The 18898-nt window shown below is 39.7% G+C and overlaps 1 protein-coding gene across 1 annotated transcript; it reads left to right on the plus strand.

The window, feature by feature from the left end:
* The first annotated feature begins 317 nt into the window (after positions 1-317).
* LOC143033695 (uncharacterized) lies at positions 318-18542 on the plus strand. Its single transcript, XM_076199181.1, has 2 exons — positions 318-1681; positions 15962-18542. The coding sequence occupies exon 1, from the start codon at positions 365-367 to the stop codon at positions 758-760; it is 396 nt and encodes a 131-aa protein (XP_076055296.1). The 5' UTR covers positions 318-364; the 3' UTR covers positions 761-1681; positions 15962-18542.
* The last annotated feature ends 356 nt before the right edge of the window (positions 18543-18898 follow it).

Raw genomic sequence — 18898 nt, forward strand, 5'->3', positions numbered from 1 at the left:
CAATACATACACCATGTCTAACCACATCCACAAATACTACTAAAAGCATTACTATGCAACTAACACACATGTAATATATATTTTATCACAGACACATTTCACATGTAACAACCTACACCAAACATGCTTAGCTAAGCTAATTTTACTATATAAGGAGGCGACTGTGTTCGCCAGAGAGAGGAAACTGGGGAGACTCTCTCCCTTATTCTAGGTAGGGAAGACATTCCCCTTTTGGGAGATTATATCCCAACCTGTAGATTTCCACGAGTATCTGACAATAAATCAACAAAACCCAAGAGGGTTTACTTCACCTGCTAAACCCCCTTATGTAGCTAACCAAATACGGTTACATTTGCCGGAAGCGATGGTCCAAGAGTACCCACGCCTATCTGAAGAGAACCCGCTGGCACTACCATTGCAGCCCAGCCAATACGGTTACTTTTGGAGGCAGCGGTTCCACGACTTCCCACACCCCCGAAGAAGAGACCTGACTAAAACAGTGGCCGCCTGCCCATCCGCACATCCACGACAACCATACCAATCTGTCATCTACTGTCTACAACTAGCCATGTCTACCAGGTCTGCCGTCTACCGACTGCCGACTGCCGGGCCGCTCATCCACGACTGCCACAACCATCAGCCGTCTGCTGTCTGCCCGCTTGCACTAACTGTGTACCCGACTAAAAGCGCAGTCACCTGCCAGGTCTGCCGACTGCCAGGAACATCTGCCGACTGCCACAGGTGTAACCTGCAGTTGTAGCTATCTTGAAGAGAGACCGCTGTCTGAAGTGAGACAGCTGTCTGAAGAGAGACAGCTGTTTGAGTAGGAGAAACCGCCTATCCTCTACTCCCCACACTACCCCTCCATAGCATGTCTGGAGAGACCATCAGCTACAAAACTCACCACACTACACCCCGTAGCGTGTCTGAGCAGCCAATCACCAATTACACGACTAGAATCGTCAGCAAAGAGCAGTGATTTTCAGCAACACAATACTTCAATCAACTCAACACATGACCGCATCAAAACTCCAATCAAATCACAAGAACCCCCAGCACATCACATCGAAGTCCAGTATCAAGCAAGCCCAGCGCATCGACACCAAGACTTCAAACAAACGATTTCACTCAGCTCCGCGCATCCCCCTCCATCAACTCAATCCCATCTCCCCCCGAGACAACGACAAGTCATTACACACACCAAGCCACACCGTTTCCGTATTTACAGCACGCAAAGGACCTAGGCCCAGCGGGCTAATTTCAAGGCCAGCAATTCCAAAGAACTCCATTCAGCACGCTTCCCAGCGGGCGACGCATCTATACCCCACTCTTCCACCAACCGTCCCCTCCGAAGTGAAGATTCGACTTCTACACACTCCACCCCTCCCAACCGACCTCGTCAGACATTCGGCAGAGCCGTTTTGACAAGCAACAACCTCAGCAAAATATCAACTTCGTAAATATTACTACTAGCATTTTGACTCGTTCTCCTACTTCTAGAACGAAGCCAGGCGACTCCAACAAGCCGTGAGGGATCCAGACCCAGCGCGCTGGCTTGAAGGTCGACCCGGTACAACGCGATTTCAGTTAAGACGCATAGGACCTCCAGGGCGATGAGACTCGTCTAAGCAGTATTGAGGCATCTCCATATACCTCATCCACAATTACCTCACCAGTCATCGTGAGTACCAAATAACGTACATCCACTAGTTTCTTTTAATCATTCTAGCTCATCTTATACGGAGCTGGATGAGAACCTACCCTCCGCCCCTTTCCACCCCCGTGACGACCTACGAGGACCAAGAACTTTGCATCGGTTGAGCGTGGCCACCAGGAAATCGACCTCGCTATTCGCGTCAGTCGAGGGTAGCCGCCGTAATGACCTCTGTACTCTACACACCTCGACCCTTCACCTCGACCCTCTATGCTATCGCGTCGGTTGAAGGTAGCCACCGTGAACGAGCTCGATACTCTACCCACCTCGACCATCAATCCACACCCTCCAGGAACTTCACCAGGAAATCGGTTTCGCTATTCGCGTCGGTCGAGGGTAGCTGCCGTGAGTGACTCTACCCGCCTCGACCATCCATCCACATCCTCCTTACAGTGACCCACAACAAGAACCAATTCAACCACCTCCATCCGCCCACCGCCACCCTCCACCTGAGGCATAAGCAGCACGATGTAACTACAAGTCAGCAAAATCTGACACCCAGCTACCACTAACTCCTTGAAAGCTTCGCCAGTCACCATCCAACAACGATCTGGACTATACATCTCATCAATATATAACTATGTAACGTATGTAAAATACCCTGATTCCACACTGAAAATATACAATATGTATATACACTCATTTAAATAGAAAATTACAAACAAGTGCATACACATATAGGAAAAACAGTTATTAAACTAATGCATCCATATACTAAGACATAAAATGATCACATAATTCACCACAAATTCTTCAAATCAACATAGCTAAAACGTTCAACATTTCAATATAAGACGTAAAGTAAATAATATACAAAAAAAAAAAAAAATCAAATCCACATAGATCCACCACAATAAATGTACAAATCCACCAACATCTAATAGAAATCAACTAATAAACAAGCACTACAAATACTAAGACATAAAATGATCACATAATTCACCACAAATTCTTCAAATCAACATAGCTAAAACGTTCAACATTTCAATATAAGACGTAAAGTAAATAATATACAAAAAAAATCAAATCCACATAGATCCACCACAATAAATGTACAAATCCACCAACAGCTAATAGAAATCAAATAATAAACAAGCACTACAAATGATAAAGATATTATTCTTTGCAAAATACCAAACACCATGTAAACATATCAAATCTAAGAAATATACAGTAGAGATCAATACCAAACATCTCCCAGTGCACTTTGACACAATATACAATTCAAGATATTTTCAACTTCATTTTCTAAAACATAAACGACAATACACCTCCAAAGTACTATCTGCATCTCTATACTATTCTAGCTTCTGTGGTGGTTCATGCCCAGCTGGTAGCCCTTCATAATATGCATCTCTACATATCTGTACTTTACGCAGGCCATCTATCAATTTCCAAATAGTAGGATGTTGCATGCCAAGTTCGTAATTCAATCAACGGTGGTTTGCCTCCAGATGATTGTTTGTGCGATCTTCCCTATTTAATGTTCTCTGGCAAAGGTTCCAAATCTCAGGGGGAAATAGAGAAATTTGTCTTCCATTTCATTGTCTGTTCTGACGACCAACATATGTATCTTCAAACCAGTTGCGTAAATCTTCAAGTTCTTGTGGCAGTTCTGTCGCTAGAGTATCCAGATATTCATGAATCTTGTTCAAAGGTAGAAAGACAAGGGCAATAATTAATCAATCTAATTTTTAACCGTAATCTGGATCCGTCATGTATAAGCTAGTAAACCCCGATCTAACTAGATGTTTCATATTTTGAACAAAATGAAAAAGAGAAAACCCTTTAATTTGAGCATCAGGAAAAATGTCCTTCATAGCATTGTGCCCAGCTTGTTCAAAATCGCAGACGATCGAGGTCGGTTTTAAGCTAGGCTCCATTTCTTTCAATAATTCGAATATTCTTGCTTATGAGAAATGTTGTTTGCTGGGCAAAAGAGCACACACTACAGGGTGAACTCCTCAATTTTTTTTTTTTTCCAGAATGACATAAATCTCAGAAAAGAGACTTGGCAAACCAAATATCAAATGTTATTAAGTGTTGGAACAGCTCTGTCTTCCAAAAATTGATATCCGGTTGGAACCTAGTTCACTTTCACACAGCAAAAAAGAAAGAAAAAAAAGTCTACTCTCGATTGAAGGATATGAGGGATATTCTGGGGCCGTATACACAAAACTTTTTTGTTAGCCTTAACAATCTGTGCTAGCTAACAGAAAACCACCAAAAGTTATACTCCAATGCTTAACTAATAAATGTTAGCTAGTAAACAGTTGTTTGTCAAGTCCCGCTAAACAGTGCTGAAGTTAGCAGCTTATGAACATGTAAATGGACGTATTATTAAAAATTGCACACATAAAACAGTGTTATTAATGCAGTTGTTCAGAATTTATTAATAGAGTATCATGATAGCACATAGATATCGTATGTATGGTTTTTTAGGAGTACTTATTAACCAACGACAGATATTTTTGGACGAAGGCGCATTGTACAGGCGGCCGCACCGCGGCACCACATTCAAATCTTCCGACAGAAGACTCAACAATTGTTTCAGAGGATATAGACATGGCAGAAGAATCACAGAAAAATAAAAGGAAGCCAAACTGGTCACAAGAGGAAACACTCCTCTTGGTCAACGTGATTATGGAGAAAAAAAATAATTATAAATTGGCGATTCAAGCCAAGTTTAAACCACAAGGACAAGAGGGAGGCATGGCAAAGCACGTTGATGCTGTGGTATCGTTTTCTGTTTACATATAAATGTTCATCGACACTTGGAGCCACAATTCTAATGTTTGTGCCATCTATGGTACCCACAACACCGGGAAACCTAGTCTTCCATGAACTCTGCTTGTTTTACTTGCACTTCTTGGCGAGTCAATGGGAATTTTACAAATTGAGTTACAATATCTGGTTCTGATAGTGCATCAATTGTTTGAGTAATGACACGGCTGATTGTTGCTTGCGAGGTCCCAAAGTCGTCACTGCTGCATTTTACCTGTGGCTAAATATCATAGGGTAATTGCCACCTTCGTCTCAGGACTCAGTGGTCGATTCCGTTCTGTTCGGGATTGAAGTTTGTCCCTCACTAAATCAGCCATTGTTATTATACCAGCACGGTTCATTCTGAAGCGTTTAATGAGTTCGTCGTCATTGTACTCGTTAAATATGTCCCGTCGCTGTCGATAAACTCGCTGTCGTCTTTGTAGTTGTTGTTGCTCCGCCATCTTCTCTACCAACAGGAATTTGTTAAGAGCTTAATAGTCCTCCACAGCACTTTTACCTTAACAGTACTTTTAAGGCCCTAACAAGTTTTCTGTATCCACTGTTAGTGCTTAACAGCTAAATGTTAGCCTTAACAGGAATTTGTTACCCTTAACAGCTATTTGTTAGTGCTAGCAAGTTTTGTGTATACGGCCCCTGGCATATATAAATGATAATTGTGGGGAATCAGTTGAATTTGTGGGAAATTTCATCTGAATCGCCCTTTCTGCGTATCATTTCCCTCAAAGCTCACTTATTAGGAATGGCGGTTATACTAGCTTGAGATATGTCTGACAAGCATTCATTAATAACTACAGTCGGTGACTTGAGTTTCCTCTGATCTCTTTTCTTTATTTTAGCTTTCACTAGTGTATGAAAATTTACGGCTCAATATTTCAGTAATTCTTTAGAGAACTAACCGGTCACCTTGTTTTAACCTGCGTAGATTATCTAAATTTAGTTTGTTCAGAAATTCTGAAGTTCTTGAAGGCCTTCTGAACCGAAGCCGTGGTCCCTTGGTTAGAGGTTTCCAAAAAAAAGAGGTCCTTCTTCGTCCTGAGCTCAGGGTAATCTGACTGTTCCGACGTTAATATGCAGTGTTCCATGGGACTCTTATGAGTTCGAAAAAGCTCAGAACGCCACGGGTTAATTTTTACCTTAAATAATTTCTCAAAGTAATTCTCGATTTATTAAACCAAAATTGTTACATAGATTTAATAAACAAAATAAAAAGGAGGCGAGTTTAGTTGTATTTTATTTAAAGTAACGAAAGGCGCGGTTCGAAGTTTCAGGAAAGGCTCCTGAATCGAAGAAAATAACGCTTTGAGGGAAAGTTTCCCGAACTAAGGTAAACACTAAGATTCCCAATAATAATTACAAGTGCAATCTCTAATTGAGCAGAAGCCTAATGCAAATGGTATGGTTGTTCAGCTCTTTTACAATCTCCCAGTATGGGGTCAAGTTTTGCACAGGTTTCTTTTTTTTTTCTCTCTCACAACGCCAGAGTTTCATCTCACTGTCGGCTTTGCTTGTTTTGTCAGAGACATCGTAATCCCTTTTTGTTAATACCTCTTTAAACATTATATGGACAAAACTATGGTATTTGATCAAACAAATACGTATAAAGACAGCAAAAGAACATAACACTTGTGGCAGTGCACCTGCAGTTCACCCTACTGAGGCTATGCATAAACTAAGTAACGGTGTTGCCGAAATAAAGTCAACAGCCACAAAAAAACAAAATAAAACGTATCTATTCTTTTTGAGCTTCCAAATGAAATCACTATATCACCTCACGTTCTATGAATATTTTAATAAACAGTTTATTTTTTTTATAAAGTTACAGTTTAAAAAAATCTTTAAACTTCTACATCTGAATGTCGAATGATTTTGAAAAAAAAAAAAAAAAAATCAGCGCCTAAACGTCCGTCGTCAAATGGTCTGGCGCCAAAGTAGACTTGGCGCCTAAAAGGACGGCGACGAAACGGCCGTGCTAAAGCGTACCAAACTCCACCAGTTACATGGGAAGGTACGTACCAGTTATTGATAAAGATTGGATCTCAACTCGGGTCCATATAATGTAATACGAGATAGAAACATATAGAGACGGATAACCACCGAAGAATAATTGGCAGAGGTTCTAAACTGTATCAGTATGCTGGTGATGTGTTAGTGGTAGTACCTGCGGACAAACAATCTTCCTCCCACATGTAACGTTGGTGTAAGGGTAAAGTCCTTTCTCTGCCGAGGAGGGTATGCCACGTAGACAAATGAAACACCCGGGCGGTAGTAGCCACAATAAAGGAAAAATGCCACCGTGTACTACGAAAAAGTATTAATCAAAGTGATATATAACATCTTCGTTACTAAGGAAGTGCCAAGGAGATGAACAGAACAACAGAGCGGAAGCGAAAAAAAAGAAGGAAAAAATCACCCAGTAGTACTGAAGGGATAAAAGAGGCTACCATTGACTTGGTGCAGCATCTGTGTTGACCACTTTACATTAGACCTGCTCTCACTTATTTTTTTTTTTTTTAGATTTGTACGTATTTTCTCATCATGTAGGTGTGATAGATTACTAAGGTCGTGGTATAAACGTAGGCGTTGTTGGTATGTAGGGCATCCCCATGCACCACAATCGTTGGAGGGAGAGGCGCCCCGAAGGAAATGACTCGTCATCGGAATATTATTCCTGGCACTGGGGCGACCCTCGTTGGCACACGACAAACCTTGACGACATGCTTACACAGAACAAGCCCTGGGCCTCACCCCATTTCTCTTCTGTGTGTGTGTGTGTGCGCGCGCGTGTATACATACATACATACATATATATATATATATATATATATATATATATATATATATATATATATATATACATGTGTATTTATGTGTGTGTGTGCGTATTTACCTAGTTTTTACCTAGTTGTATTTTGCGGGAGAAGAGATATGCTCGTAGAGACCCGCAGTGTGTGTGTATGTGTGTTTGAGTGTGTGTGTGGATGTGTGAGTGAGTGGATGTGTGTGCGAGTGTATGTGTGTACATGCACGCACACGTATGCACGTTCATACACATGCGCGCGCGCATGTATACACACACACACACGCACACACACACACACACACACACACACACACACACACACACACACACACAGAGAACGAGATGGAGAGGGAAAGAATTAAGTGGGATATACTAACATAGACGGATTGATCTCAGGATTAAATGAAGTAAATTGTTATTTGTCAGAAGAAAAAACAGATATAACAGGAATAGTGGAGACGAAGTTAAGGGGACCATTACCACCAAATAGTGTTGGACATGGATTATATAATCATTGGACTAAAAATAGAGAGGAGAAACAGGGTGGAGGTGTCACGTTTTTGGCTAAGAAAAACTGAAATATGACGAAGGTCACAGATGGAGAAAACAGTGTGGAAATGATTATGATAAAAATTGAAGATAATGACATGAAAAATAGAAAGTTTGTGGTGATTTATGTGCCCCCAAAAACGGGGTCTTGGAAAAAGAGCAATTATTCTAAAACATTAGAAGATACAAGGCATTCATTAAATAAGATGCTGAAGGATGGAGGAAACGTGGTACTTATGGGAGATTTTAACTGCAAAGAAATCTGTCGGGAAGAGATGACAGTGAAAGGTGGAGAGGATCTATGGGGAAATGTATTATTTGACTATAGAACGTACAATGACACAATGGGCAAAAGAAAATACCAGATATAGAAATAATGAAGAACCGTCGAGACTAGATTTAATATTTACATCGGAACCTGAAATAGTGGATAAAATTGAATACAAGACACCAATTGGGAAGAGTGACCACATACTACTTGAGTTTGAACTAAAGGAGGAAATATATATAGAAAGAAATGAGAAATACAGAAAAGGAAGGCTGATGTATAACAAAACGGACTTTGGGAAACTTAGGATTTTTTCAAAAAGTGAATTGGGAAAAATTCTATAATAAAGAGACACAAGTGGAAGAAAAATGTATTATTTTGATGGAAATCTATAATGAAGGAGTGGATAGATATGTACCAAGACAAAAACAGAAAAAGGTGTACATTAAATACTGGTTTAACAGAAGATGCAGTGAGGCGAAAGATAGAAGAGATAACGCTTGGAAAAGATGTAAAACGATAAAAAAAAAAATCTGGAAAGTGTCAAATATACATCAATCAAAGGAATAAATATGTAAGAATACACAGGGAGGAAAAAACTATAAAAAAGACATAATAGAAAAATGTAAGGACCAACAAAAATTATTCTATAGATATGTGAACAGTAAACTAAAAAACAAACAGGAAATAGTGAAATTGCCCTAAGGGAATATAGAATACACAGAAGATATAGAAATGGTTGAACTCATGAGCAAACATTTCAAGTCGGTTTTTACGAGAAAACATATACAACATTGGGATAAAGGGAGTGAAGTGAGATCCCCCCCATGAGGAAAATAATAGTAATACGAAAAAAAAAATAATGAACCAAATAATGAACCTTGATATCAGGAAATCGCACGGCCCGGATGGGGTTGCAGACTGGATACTAAAAGAATGTAAAGATGAACTAATAGACAAAATATATAATGTAATAAGCTGCTCACTCAAAGAAGGAAAAATACCGGAAGACTGGAAAAATGCCAATATCGTACCAATATATAAAGGGGGAAACAAGGAAGACCCAACAAATTACAGACCGGTCTCCCTTACAAGCACGGTAGCCAAAATTTGTGAAAAAGTTATCAAAAATAGATGGACTAAACATCTGGAGGAGAACAATATACTAAATCCGAGACAATTCGGATTTAGACAGGGAAGGTCATGTGCCACAAATTTGATCTGTTTCTACTCAAGACTACTAGATATAATACAAGAAAGGGACGGATGGGCTGATTGTGCTTTCCTAGACTTACAAAAAGCTTTTGATAAAGTACCACACAAAAAATTATTAAGAAAACTGGAAACCATAGGAGGGATACAAGGTAAACTACTGAAATGGATGGAGGATTTCTTGCATGGAAGAAAAATGAGAGTAGTGCTCAGAGATAAGAGTTCTACTTGGGAAGAGGTGATTAGTGGAGTTCCACAGGGGCTCTCATAATGCTTGTTATTTATGTAATTGACATGGAGGAGTGTGTGGAATCTTACATGAGCTTCTTTGCAGATGACACAAAATTGCTGAGGAAAGTGAGTACTGAAACGGATTGTGAGTCACTGCAGAGGGATCTGAACAGGGTTTGGGAATGGAGTCAGAAGTGGGAAGTGGACTTCAACATTAAGAAATGTAGCATAATGGAATTAAAGAATTTGGAAAAGGTAATATATATATATATATATATATATATATATATATATATATATAAATATATGTATATATATATATAAATATATGTATATATAAATATATATTATACTAAATAAAAATATTTGTCTTCCGAAAAATGTCTTTTCCTGCGGCCAGCGACGCTTGGGGCAAATCGGTTACATCGCCCAGTCGCCTGGCGGGCATAAGTGTATATTCGAAGAAGAACTCGAAGAACTCGAAGAAGAAGAAGAAGAAGAAGAAGAACTCGAAGAAGAAGAAGAAGAAGAAGAAGAAGAAGAAGAAGAACTCGAAGAAGAAGAACTCGAAGAACTCGAAGATGAAGAACTCGAAGAACTCGAAGAAGAAGAACTCGAAGAAGAAGAAGAAGAAGAAGAAGATGAAGAAGAAGAAGAAGAAGAAGAAGAAGAAGAAGAAGAAGTAGAACTCGAAGAACTCGAAGAAGAAGAAGAACTCGAAGAAGAAGAAGAACTCGAAAAAGAAGAACTCGAAGAACTCGAAGAAGAAGAAGAAGAAGAAGAAGAAGAAAGACTCGAAGAACTCGAAGAAGAAGAAGAAGAACTCGAAGAAGAAGAAGAAGAACTCGAAGAAAAATTCGAAGAAGAAGAAGAAGAACTCGAAAAAGAAGAAGAACTCGAAAAAGAATAACTCGAAGAACTCGAAGAAGAAGAAGAAGAAGAAGAAGAAGAAGAAGAAAAACTCGAAGAACTCGAAGAAGAAGAAGAAGAACTCGAAGAAGAACTTGAAGAAGAATTCGAAGAAGAAGAAGAAGAACTCGAAGAAGAAGAAGAAGAAGAACTCGAAGAAGAAGAAGAACTTGAAGAAGAACTCGAAGAAGAATTCGAAGAAGAAGAACTCGAAGAACTCGAAGAAGAAGAAGAAGAACTCGAAGAAGAATTCGAAGAAGAATTCGAAGAACTCGAAGAAGAACTCGAAGAACTCGAAGAAGAAGAAAAAGAACTTGAAGAAGAACTCGAAGAACTCGAAGAAGAAGAAGAAGAAGAAGAAGAAGAACTTGAAGAAGAAGAAGAAGAACTCGAAAAAGAAGAAAAAGAACTTGAAGAAGAACTCGAAGAAGAAGAACTCGAAGAAGAAGAACTCGAAGAAGAAGAAGAACTCGAAGAAGAATTCGAAGAAGAATTCGAAGAACTCGAAGAACTCGAAGAAGAAAAAGAACTTGAAGTAGAACTCGAAGAACTCGAAGAAGAACTCGAAGAAGAAGAAGAAGAAGAAGAACTCGAAGAAGAAGAAAAAGAACTTGAAGAAGAAGAAGAAGAACTCGAAGAAGAAGAAGAAGAAGAACTCGAAGAAGAAGAAGAACTCGAAGAAGAAGAAGAACTCGAAGAAGAAGAAGAAGAACTCGAAGAAGAAGAACTCGAAGAAGAAGAACTCGAAGAAGAAGAACTCGAAGAAGAACTCGAAGAAGAAGAACTCGAAGAAGAAGAACTCGAAGAAGAAGAACTCGAAGAAGAAGAAGAACTCGAAGAAGAAGAACTCGAAGAAGAAGAAGAAGAACTCGAAGAAGAAGAACTCGAAGAAGAAGAAGAAGAACGAATGAAGAAGGAGGAGGCTAGAAAGGAACGGAGAGAGGCCAAAGCAAAAGCTTTAAAAATTCGCAAAGTTTTGAAACAAGAAAAGCATGTAAAAAAAAAGTTATTACTTAAAGGGAAAAAAAATAAAAAATAAAAAAATAAAAAGGGTGTTTTGAACGGAAATTTAACACCAGCACAAATCGCCTATATAGATGACTTGCGAAAACAGCTAGATGTTGACAAGAAATAAAAAGCAATATTATTTTGATATTTTATTTTCCTAAAAAGGGGCGTGCGCCCGCGCCCTAGGCAGCGCCGCAGGCCAAGCCCCCCAGCGTAGCGGGGCCGGCGCAGCCGGTGGGCTTGTATATATATATATATATATATATATATATATATATATATATATATATATATATATATATCAGGACAATATAAAATCTGTATAAATGAACTAAAGAAAGTGGAATCTGAAAAAGACCTGGGAGTAATCATCACAAAAGAAATGTCCCCTAATAAACAGATAAACAAAATTGTCAGAGAAACCTACAACTTGCTAAGATGAATAAAGGTGGCTTTTACTTACTTGGACGAAGAAATGATGAAGAAAATACTACTCACACTGATAAGGCTAAGACTGGAGTACCATCGACACTATGGTCATCTAGTACTAAAGAGAATATAAGGGAAATTAAAAGAATCCAAAGAACAACTACGAAGATGGCCCCAACACTTTCAAAACTGTCATACGGGGAGAGATTGTCAAAACTGGAGTTACCGACTTTGGAACAAGAAGAGAAAGAGGTGACTTGTTGACCATCTATAGAATCATGACAGGCATGGACGTCCTTGATAGAGAAGACTTACTAAATTGGGATAAGAGAAATACAAGGGGACATGAAAGGAAACTCAAAAAGGACATTTATAAAAGAGACCTGAAAAAGAAGTGGTGGGTATATAGAACAAATTGGATGAAACAATAGTGTGTGCAAAAACCGTAGACGATTTTAAGAGCAAATTGGACACTGCGAGATACAAAGACGGGATACCACGAGCGTAGCTCCCTTTCCCGTAAGATGCAATTAGGTAAATACAACTAAGTAAATACGTGCACACACACACACACACACACACACACACACACACACACACACACACACACACACACACACACACACACACACACACACACACACACACACACACACACACACACACACACCTCGTGGCGCAATGGTTAGAGTTCCCGGCTGCCACTACGGAAGTTCGAGTTCGAATCCCGCCCAGGGCTGAAATACTTTCAGTATCACTGTGCTGCGAGTTATTAGTCTAACTCTCCTGGGGGGGAGGTGTGTGTGTGTGTGCATGTAAGGTCACAGCATTACCCATAGATCGGTCATATATGAGCTCTGAGCTCTCTTCCGGAAGGGAAATAGCTGTCGATCACCAGTAAAACACGTGATCTAAGACCATAAGAAGTCTCTCTCTCTCTCTCTCTCTCTCTCTCTCTCTCTCTCTCTCTCTCTCTCTCACACACACACACACACATACACACATGCACACACACAAACACACACACACACAAACACATACACACATGCACACACACAGACACACATTTACGCAGACACACACACACACACACACACACACACACACACACACACACACACACACACACACACACACACACACACACACACACACACACACACACACACACACACACACACACACACAAACACATTTATCATTTCAGATGATAAAACTATCATCAATATATCTAAACCAAAACCTGTCAGCTGGCTAAATTTTAGGTAGTCGAGATATTCCATATACAATTTTGCGAACACTGGAGAAAGGTTAGAACGCATACCGCATCCATATCTATGCCTGAAGTAAGTCATCCTATAAGTAGGTGAGGTCATCTGCGATATTATGGGCCTCAGTTAAGACTCATAAATCTGGTAATCCCAACATTGGCCGCTGTAGAAACTAGGGCCTTCATTGATCACCAGAGCCCTAGGATCTACGCTAAATATATTGACGATATCTTCGTTACCGTCAAAGAAGAAAACGACGATATTAGGAAGCTAGCCGACAACTTTAAGGCCATTTCAATTCTCAACTTCACAATCGAGGACAATAGGGACAAGACCCCTTCCTTGATGTATTTATTGAGACGAAGCAGACTCATTACGCTACATCAATCTATACCAGGGGTTCTTAACCTTTTTTCTCCAATTCCCCACTTTTTAGTGAGCCAACTCTCCATTTCCCACCACAGCATCGGTCTTTGACAAATTCGATTTTAACCCATGCAGTGTTTAGTGCGTAAATACTGTATACGCTTTGCTTTTTTGTGCCATTTTACGGCCCTTAATTTTTGTTTCCACGAAATGTGACAATAAGAAGACACCAGAAAAAAAAAATCGATTAAAAAAAAAAAAAAAAAAAAAAAAAAAGACAGTGGTTCTTCTGTCCGACCGGTCATTCCCCACTTGGCAACTCCGCCATTCCCCACCAGTGGGGAATTCCCCACAGGTTAAGAACCACTGGACTATACGAAGGCTACCAATGTAGGGCGCTGCGTAGATGCCCGGGGAGAGTGCCTAGACTCTTACAAGATGTCTGTTGTTAGCGCTTACGTCAGGAGAGCATTCTCCCACTGCCGTACGTAGAACCGCGTCCATGCAAAACTAGAGCGTGTTATGCAGGTTTTAACGAACAATTGGTTTCCTGGTAATATCATAGAAGACGCAATTAGGAAGAATATGGGAGAATTCCTAACTCGAAGTAAAACCAGCATGGTTAACACGGAGAGGATCGTTACCATATATCATAAGACTTATTATGGCACGGTTTATAGACAGGAATTTGACACCTAAGAAGTCCTACGAGAGGGTTTCACTGAGAGTATTCAGCCGCCCAAACCTAGTAACTTCCCTCATTATGACGAATAACACCTCGCCTGGGTGTGTTAAGGAATGGACAATCGATGTAGTTGATCAATTTACATGCTCAGAAGAGGTATGTATGCCTCTCGATGTAAACTACGTCGGCTACACGATGACGACATTAAAGAGGCGACTGCAAGCCCATCGAAACAACGGAGCCATCCATCAACATTATATCGATGCCCACGACAAGAAGCCGCCCTTACAATACCTCATTAGGGACACAGAAATAATTAACTGTGTCAACACTTACGGACGTTTGGTAATTTCTGAGGGAGTGAGCATCACTCTCCAAAAGCATATTTTAAATGCCCAGTTATCTTCGGATTACGTTCTTTCCTCCAGTAGGAAACATAGATCGTCACCACTGGATATAAATCCAGTGGGGATATTGTCTTACTAGGTGGGACAAAATCCTTGGCTAGACGGAAACAAAACACCGTCTGAGTTACCTCTCCCCGCCACATCCATCTCGCCTTATGTACCCTTGTAATATTTTATTGTACATTGTATTACCCTGAAGATGACCATATATAATGGTTGAAACAGCTGTCAGTATAAATGGATCTACATTCTGAAGCTTTTTGCATTTTTCTCCAAAGCTTGAAATTTGAGGAAGAAGGAAAATATAGAAAGTTAGAGAAATGTTTTCCTAAAATCATTGACACTACTTGTACTTTAGCATTCAACAGATTTTGCTTACGAGAAAGAATTTGCCCAAAAGTTGTATAAATGTATTTCAATCTCCTCTTCTCTTCACTTTCTCCCAACTTTTCTCCACTGTTTTTGTTACGTATAAATGGTCACAATATTAGTCAGTAGGCCCTATTGCCTCCAATCATTCCTCTTTTCTAGTTCATATATTATATTCCTTTCCTCAGTTGTAATTATCCATATTGGGCAATGAAACTTGTACAAAGTTTTCTTCCTTTCTTCACAAATTCTTCTACAACGTGATTCTCTGAGGTACACTAAGGGATTCCCCTCGAGAACACGCATTTAGGTTCTAGGTGAGTTTTGCAATGACGTACTGATTTCTTTAATCCAATAATAGGAAAGGTGGCTGCATAGGATCTTTCTCGGAGAGACCATGGGTGTTGGTAGTGACGTGTGAATGAAGCAACAAGTTCTCTAGCGTGTCCTCACAATGGAGGAGGATGATATACAACACGTTCATGAACTTCACCGACAAACTTTAGGAATATATCCTACATCGAGAAACAAAGCCACAATATTCTACAGTATAGTGAAATGAAAAATTATTATGTTTTGCAAACAGAGGCCCAAGCCAGTACACTTTGCAGTCTGCTTCGTGACCTCAGCTAGAGAGCTTCAATCTGCTTCGTGACCTCAGCTAAAGAGCTCGTTTTCTGCACAGACACCAGCTAGCGAATACCTGTGAAATTTATATATCCTAATAGTGACAAGTGATTGTGTTGTGTTTTTGTAGTTGTATACGTATAGCGCTATACAGTTACATATATAAGATAAAGCGTGGTGTTCTATTAATTTAGAATCAAAACGGTATTCTGTTACTGTACTCCAAAGGTAGGAGTAATACTATAAGGTAAGCAGAGTAAGCTTAGTGTATTTAGTTTATTTAGAGACCGCTTTGGTTTCTTTTGTTGATTTATATTTTCTCTTTGCAGTTTGTATTACTGAAGGAGGAGTGAAATGGTTTGTGAAGGTTGTGTGAACCTGGAGGACCGTCTTAGGATGTGTGAGGAGGAAATTCGTCTTCTCAGGAGTACGCTCTGTAAGAAAAGTGAATCCTCCCCACAACCCAAAGAGCGTTCCACTTCTTCCCCTTCTGTCACTGCCGTGAGCAAGTAGCGCTCCGCGGGGTCACGTTTGTCGAGCCCGCGTTCGATAACCGGGTGCCCTGCAGAGCAACCGCTGGCTCTAGCCAATCGTTTTGCTCTGCTGGAGGATGAACTGGCTGAAAATCAGGAGTTCTTGGTGGTGGGGGGCTCCATGGTGCGAGGCTATAACGACATCCTGCAGCGGAAGACTAAATTTCACCACCCCAAGTCACCACAGTCACTTAAATTTGACTTGTAATATCACTCGTCTCGAGGCCCCTTGCCTCTCGTTACGTGAGGTTCACTAATATTCAAGTTCCTCTTAAGTAGTAGGCCCAATGCCTTCTTTTTCCTGTAGTCTCACTATTTTCTAGGCCCCATGCCTATTCCTCTCGTCCTTTGGGTTAATAAAAGGGTGGTGAATTTTCTTTCTTCTTTCACTGTAATTTCACCTTCAGCTTACACTCGGGATCTCTTTTCTCTCGTCTCTACATCGTCTCCTGATCCTCTCTCTCTACACCCTCTCTATATCTTCTCCCTATATCTTCTCTATCTCTTCTCCCTATATCTTCTCTCTCGAGATCCCGTATCTTACGCTGAGCTACCTTCGTCTGACGTCACTAATTTTTCTAAACCAATCCCCGGTGACTTCTCAAGTAAATGTCACTCCTTATGGGCGTGACTTTGAATTCATGCACCAATAGTTTTTTTCCTCCTTCTGCACCTTGCACCAATCCGGAAAGCTATCACAATGCCACTAGCGATATTGTTTATCTCAGCATTAGTCAAACGAAGGTAACCTGCGCTTACAATGTTGTGATTACATAATCGATTATAAAAACAGTCACCACCGTCGGTGTGTTTACATAGACAAAACGTCGCCCTCACATAGACATAACATCGCCCTCGAGCAGGCGTCGAGTCTGAATTATTCTAATACCCTAGCTCATTTCCATTCGTACACTACCGGCCTCTTACAGGGCTCGGCAGCTACCCTTGGTCGTCCCGACCAATTTCTTATTTCCCTCTTACAGGGCTTGCTAATATATTTCTAGAATAAGCTAATCTACCATTGCGTAATTGTTAATCTACCCTCCAAAATACATCATTCATGCAATAAATTGGGAATAATACATAAACATAATACCTATAAATGTGAATAACATGCATCTCAATATATATATATAAGGTATTGAATTAAGCGGTTACATGGTTGATTTGCTTTGACAGAGCCAATCTCCGGAATACAACAAAGGCAATCAGTGCTGCCACTAACACTGAAAGTAAGGGTATGATAAGGAGTGGTAGCATAGGTAAATCATTTGAGGGAGATCTTGACAATGGTCTTCTCTTAATTTTCAAGGGAGGGGAGTTTTCAGGCAATGTGAAGTTGAAGGTTGAAATGTAGGTGTCCTCGGTTAAATGCATTGTATTAAGGGTATTAGAAATGGTGGAAATAGTGTCTGCATGCAATTCGCAGTTATCTTGAATAGAGACAAGACCTTCAACCAAATCCAATTTAGGACTCAACCCGGGACAATTTATTGATACCTTTGTCTTGTTAGGGAAAAACAGGTAATGAGATCCTTGTATGTTACAATGAGGGATCTGGTCTACCAAAATTCGTTGGTAATGACAATTGTTCATAACAGACATATTCCTAACCAGAGAGTTCATGCGAAGCCTCTCGAAACACAAAAGAGATCATGCTTTCTCTTAGATTGTCTACAGTAAGGATGTAATTGATTATAAAATTCACTATGAGCACTAACTTTAAATTCTGAATGGTTTATCATCTTTCAATAGCAATTAATTTGCAAAACACACTAATCTAGAGTTTGAGTGTCTATTCTTGTTCAATATTATTTCCAACACACTTCATTTTCAAAGACAGTCTTATTACTTTAAAATGGTCACAATACGCATGTGTGTACTCAGATGAGAGGTCCTTAAGTCCTTAAGGTTCTAAGTCTGACCACAGCAGATCCTAGGTTTTAGGTTTCCATGTATCTCCTTTACACCAAGTTCCAGTTGTTTAGGTCTCCCATCCCAAATACATACAAATGGTCAATACTATCTGTAAAATACATCAAGATTAATATTCAACTCTTGAAAAATATCATTATAATATTCTCCATATTCTCCAGGGTTATCAATATTTATGCACAAAGTATTACTATAATCATCTTCATAGATCTGCAAGCTAATTTTCCTTATGTCATCTAAATGTCCTATCAATTCTTCTCTTGATTCTAAATGTTTAAGTTTAAACTTGTTTCCACCTGCAGAATCAATTACCCTATATGGACCAGTGTACCTTAGTGAAAGTTTATTATTGGGTGAGGTTGCTTTGACCATTACTAATTCCCCAATTTTCAATTCTAGTTTACGAGCTATTTTGTGTTGTTGTTCCCTCATCTCTTGTGAATACACCTGCATATGTTTCCTAACTCTTTGGTGAATACTTTGAAGAGTATTTATCCTATTGGATATATAATCATCCATATTATATATGGGTTTTTGCTCTGCAGTCAACATTTCATATGGCAGAGTTTTGTCCTCCCCAAAAATTATAAAATGAGGTGTATCCCCAGTTGCTACATTAATTTGATTGTTCAGAGTACACTTAACACAAGGAATCCAAGTATCCCAAGTTACACTATGAGGACTTATTAGGGTTCTAAGACATATAATTATATTTTTGTTTAACCTTTCTACTACTCCATTACTTTGGGGATGGTTAACAAGTATATTGACCTTCTTGATGTGGAACACATTACATAG

The sequence above is a fragment of the Oratosquilla oratoria genome, chromosome 2 (genome assembly GCF_046742065.1).
Source record: "Oratosquilla oratoria isolate Oo_2021 chromosome 2, ASM4674206v1, whole genome shotgun sequence".
Taxonomy (NCBI): domain Eukaryota; kingdom Metazoa; phylum Arthropoda; class Malacostraca; order Stomatopoda; family Squillidae; genus Oratosquilla; species Oratosquilla oratoria.

Excerpts from the sequence above, each read along its gene's own strand:
- LOC143033695 (XM_076199181.1), top strand. The coding sequence starts at position 365 with ATGGTCCAAGAGTACCCACGCCTATCTGAAGAGAACCCGCTGGCACTA.